This window comes from Penaeus monodon, chromosome 30, assembly GCF_015228065.2.
Source record: "Penaeus monodon isolate SGIC_2016 chromosome 30, NSTDA_Pmon_1, whole genome shotgun sequence".
NCBI lineage: Eukaryota > Metazoa > Arthropoda > Malacostraca > Decapoda > Penaeidae > Penaeus > Penaeus monodon.
In genome coordinates this window covers 31052815-31056345 of record NC_051415.1, presented here as the reverse complement: position 1 = coordinate 31056345, position 3531 = coordinate 31052815, and the positions used below count along the sequence as shown (strand labels likewise).

General features: G+C 38.4%; 1 protein-coding gene across 1 annotated transcript in view; it reads left to right on the top strand.

The window, feature by feature from the left end:
• Positions 1-3531, top strand: part of LOC119592707 (exonuclease mut-7 homolog) — a gene marked incomplete at its 5' end in the record, with an annotated part of 32149 nt that overhangs the window by 28030 nt on the left and 588 nt on the right. The window contains 6 exon segments of the mRNA XM_037941641.1: positions 122-1664; positions 1667-1757; positions 1759-1865; positions 1868-1899; positions 2031-2213; positions 2738-3531. Coding sequence (XP_037797569.1) covers positions 122-1664; positions 1667-1757; positions 1759-1865; positions 1868-1899; positions 2031-2213; positions 2738-3169 — 2388 coding nt within the window.

The window sequence follows — 3531 nt, the reverse complement described above, 5'->3', positions numbered from 1 at the left end:
GTCAGAATATCCTATATTAATCTCATTTGTGCAATTCATTTTACAGATCTGGATGTACCATAAAAAGCAAAAATGGAAGATTAACAAACACTTTCCATCTTTAATTCCCCTGGGAAAAAAGGGGAACAAATCAGAATTTACAAGTCTTATGCAGGAAAGTCTTAGTGTAGCTGCTGACCCTTACAAATTGGTTTCCGTTTGCATTAAGTTATGCCCAGACTTGTTTAAAAACCGATCAAGTGGAATGCCAGCAAACATCATTGTGGAGTTGATGTCGTTTTTAGGGAAAGGGAATTACCAGAAGTATGAGCATTGCTTGAATGAGGCATTGCAAGTTGACATGTTCCAGGTAGCTGTGAGGCAGAAGAATGTTGGTCTGATGAGGCTCTTTGTCAAGGCCTTTCAGTTGGAAAGGATCAAGATGCTGCTCCTGCCTCATATCCAGGAAATGGGATTGCAGGGACAGCTAAAGGAAGTAGCCACCCTGGCAACCCTTCTAAACCTACAGGATGAGTTTTCCACGGAAGACCTGATTGTTCCACTTTTTCTACAAGATCGTCTCTCTCTGGCAGATGAGTTTCTTCTCACCAGCCCCAGACACCAGAAGGAAATTTTGTCCTTTATAGACAGTATTATTGGCAAACAAGTAAACATCAATGATCTTCACAAAACTTACAAAATTAAAGATCCAAAGAAAGTCAAATCTAGCAAAATGCTTTGCAACACAGTGGCTAAGCTTTTAAAAAAATTTGACTTGGATGCATCCATCTGTCCACACATGCAGAAACACAGAGCCAGAGGAGCTTTGCGATACATTTTTTACAAATACTACATTGAGAAAGGCATTCAGGTTCAAGCATTTCAGAGTCTAATAGATGATGCTCTGAAGGAGAGCCCACACCTTGGGCCAGACCTAATGCACCTCTTTGATGAGTACCATGATCCAGAAGCTGCTGCTCCTTATGTCAGAAAGCTTCAGCTTCACCCAGATGATATTCCAGTTAGAATAAAGGAAGTAATTAGTGCAAAGCCTCATCTCACTGATGGAAACATGGATCCTGCTGCAGACAAACATTTGGAAGAGGAAGAGTGTTGGGATGATGGTAAATTAGACTTTTATTCACTTAATGTACCTTTAGAGGAAGTGGTGATAGTTACCTCAGTTGAGGAGTTCACAAAATGTATGTCAATTTTAACAGAGAGTCCTGTAATAGCAATGGATAGTGAATGGAAGCCAACTTTTGGCATTGGATCTGCAGAACAAGCATCACTCCTTCAAATGGCCACACAGTCCAGGGTTTTCCTTTTGGATCTAGTGGCTCTCCAACCCTTGCTAGAAGACTCACATTGGTCTTGCATTGGCCAGCTTTTTTCTAGTCCAAAAATCACTAAGATAGGGTATGGCATTAGAGGAGATTTTAAGATCCTTGCCAAGCTACATAGTGAAGTACAAAAAGGATTTGCAAATGCCAAAAATGTAGTTGATCTTGACCAGATAAAAGGGATTTTGGTGGAGGATTATCCTGACATCTTTCCTCACAGTTCTTCAAACTACAAAGGTTTAACAGACCTTGTGTATCGCTGCTTTGGCTTGCCACTGGATAAAACGGATCAGTTCTCCAACTGGGCTGCCAGGCCTCTTACAAAGTCACAGATCAGATATGCCCTATGGATGTTGTGTCTCTGATAGACATTCACACCTTCTTTGATAAAAAGGCACAAGAACTGGGTATTGAAGACTGGCATAAGATCAGACCCAAAGGGAAAAGAAAAAGTTAAGAAGGATCGTCCAGTCAGAAAGCAGATTCCAAAGACTCATGAGGATATGCAGATGAAGGTGATGAAAAAGGAGCCCATCCTGGCTGCCGATTTCATGTGATTTGTGACACAATGGTTCAGGTGAGTTATTGTTGCTTTAAACTTATCTGTCATTGCCTTCTTGTTTTCAGTTTTTGTTGTGAGCTTTTAATACTTTATTCTCCTGTCTTCAAACAAGGAAAAAAGTGAAGCATATTCTTATTATTCAACAGGGCTTAGCCAAGAAGCTCAGGTGTTTTGGAATAGATGCAGAAGCACTGGAGACAGGAGAGAGCTGTGACAAATGCATAGAATATTACGAAAAAGAGAAGAGGGTTGTGCTGACCAAAGGAAGTGCATATGAGAGGTTGGCTAAATTCATCCCATCAAGCTTCATATACAAGGTTCAGAAAGAAGTAAGTTCATTTTCTCCGTTTATTTATAAAGTTAGCCTTCAGAAGCTAAAGTACTTTTATACTTGCATGGGCATTAGTTTCTTCTAACTAATTGTTATGAATTATGTATCCCAAATCCCATTTTTGCTCAAATAGAATCACCCTTATATTCTAATTATACTAATATGGTAAAGCCTGGATAACTGTATTGTATATATCTTATATTGCAACTGATCATTAAAGTCTCTTTGATGCTTAATTAAGATAATTGGTGTTCATGTTGATTTAAACTGCCATACATCTAGTCATGATAATAGAATTATTCAGCAGGCAACATAATTGACCTTAATCAGTATATTGTCATGCAGAATAAGAACAAGAATACCAAAATAATTTATATACCACTGTTATGTAAGAAAAAAAAACAAAAAAATGATGCACTTTACAAAGTCATTTCACATAATTAGAATGTATACACTATACTGATATGATTATTACAAAGCTTGATTGCAACTTTGTTCATATTTTTTTGTCTTGTTTTCCAGTCAGCAAATCAGCAGGTTGAGGAGATAATTAATGTCTTTAATGTAAAAGTAACTACCAAAGACATATTTGCAAGATGCCCTAAGTGTAACTCTGCCTCATACCTGTTCGTACCCTCGTGGATCATCCGAGCTCTGAAGGAGAATGTCAAGGAGAATGACGATGTTGACATGACAGATGGTGTCCCTGACAAATGGGTCCAGTGCGAAGGGGGAGAGGTGAACCTATCAACAGGAAACACAAGGAAGGGTGTTCCTATTTTAGTTGCCCGTATTGCAGATGATATCATCTCCAGGACAGAGACATTCTATGTATGCGCCCAGTGTGGCAGGTGCTACTGGGATGGCTCCCACTATGAGAAGATAATCAATGGCAGGCTGAGCGACGTTGTGCAGGGAGGTAGCACTGATTGTGAAGAATTAAATGAAGGTTAGAGTCAAAAAACTTGCAAGAGAAGTTTGGCTTGTTCTTTAGAGAAAGATGCTTCCTCTTGTTATATTTTGGAAAGTTGGTTATATCCATTGGAAGAACTTGAATTGTGATAGAGGATTAGATGGGTTAATATCTCTTATTTGGAAAAAGGGTGATATTTTTTCATGGAATGAGCTGCAATTGAATTCCAGAAAAAAAATGCAAGAAGCTTTGATGAAACCATATCAGGTGATTGACTGAATCTGATATTATGTCAGATACAGAATCAGCAGATATGTCATTAGCCTTAATTTTTTTTTTTATTAGATTTACTTATGAAACATGACAGATATAACAGAAACAAATGAAGCATATGATTTGTGCC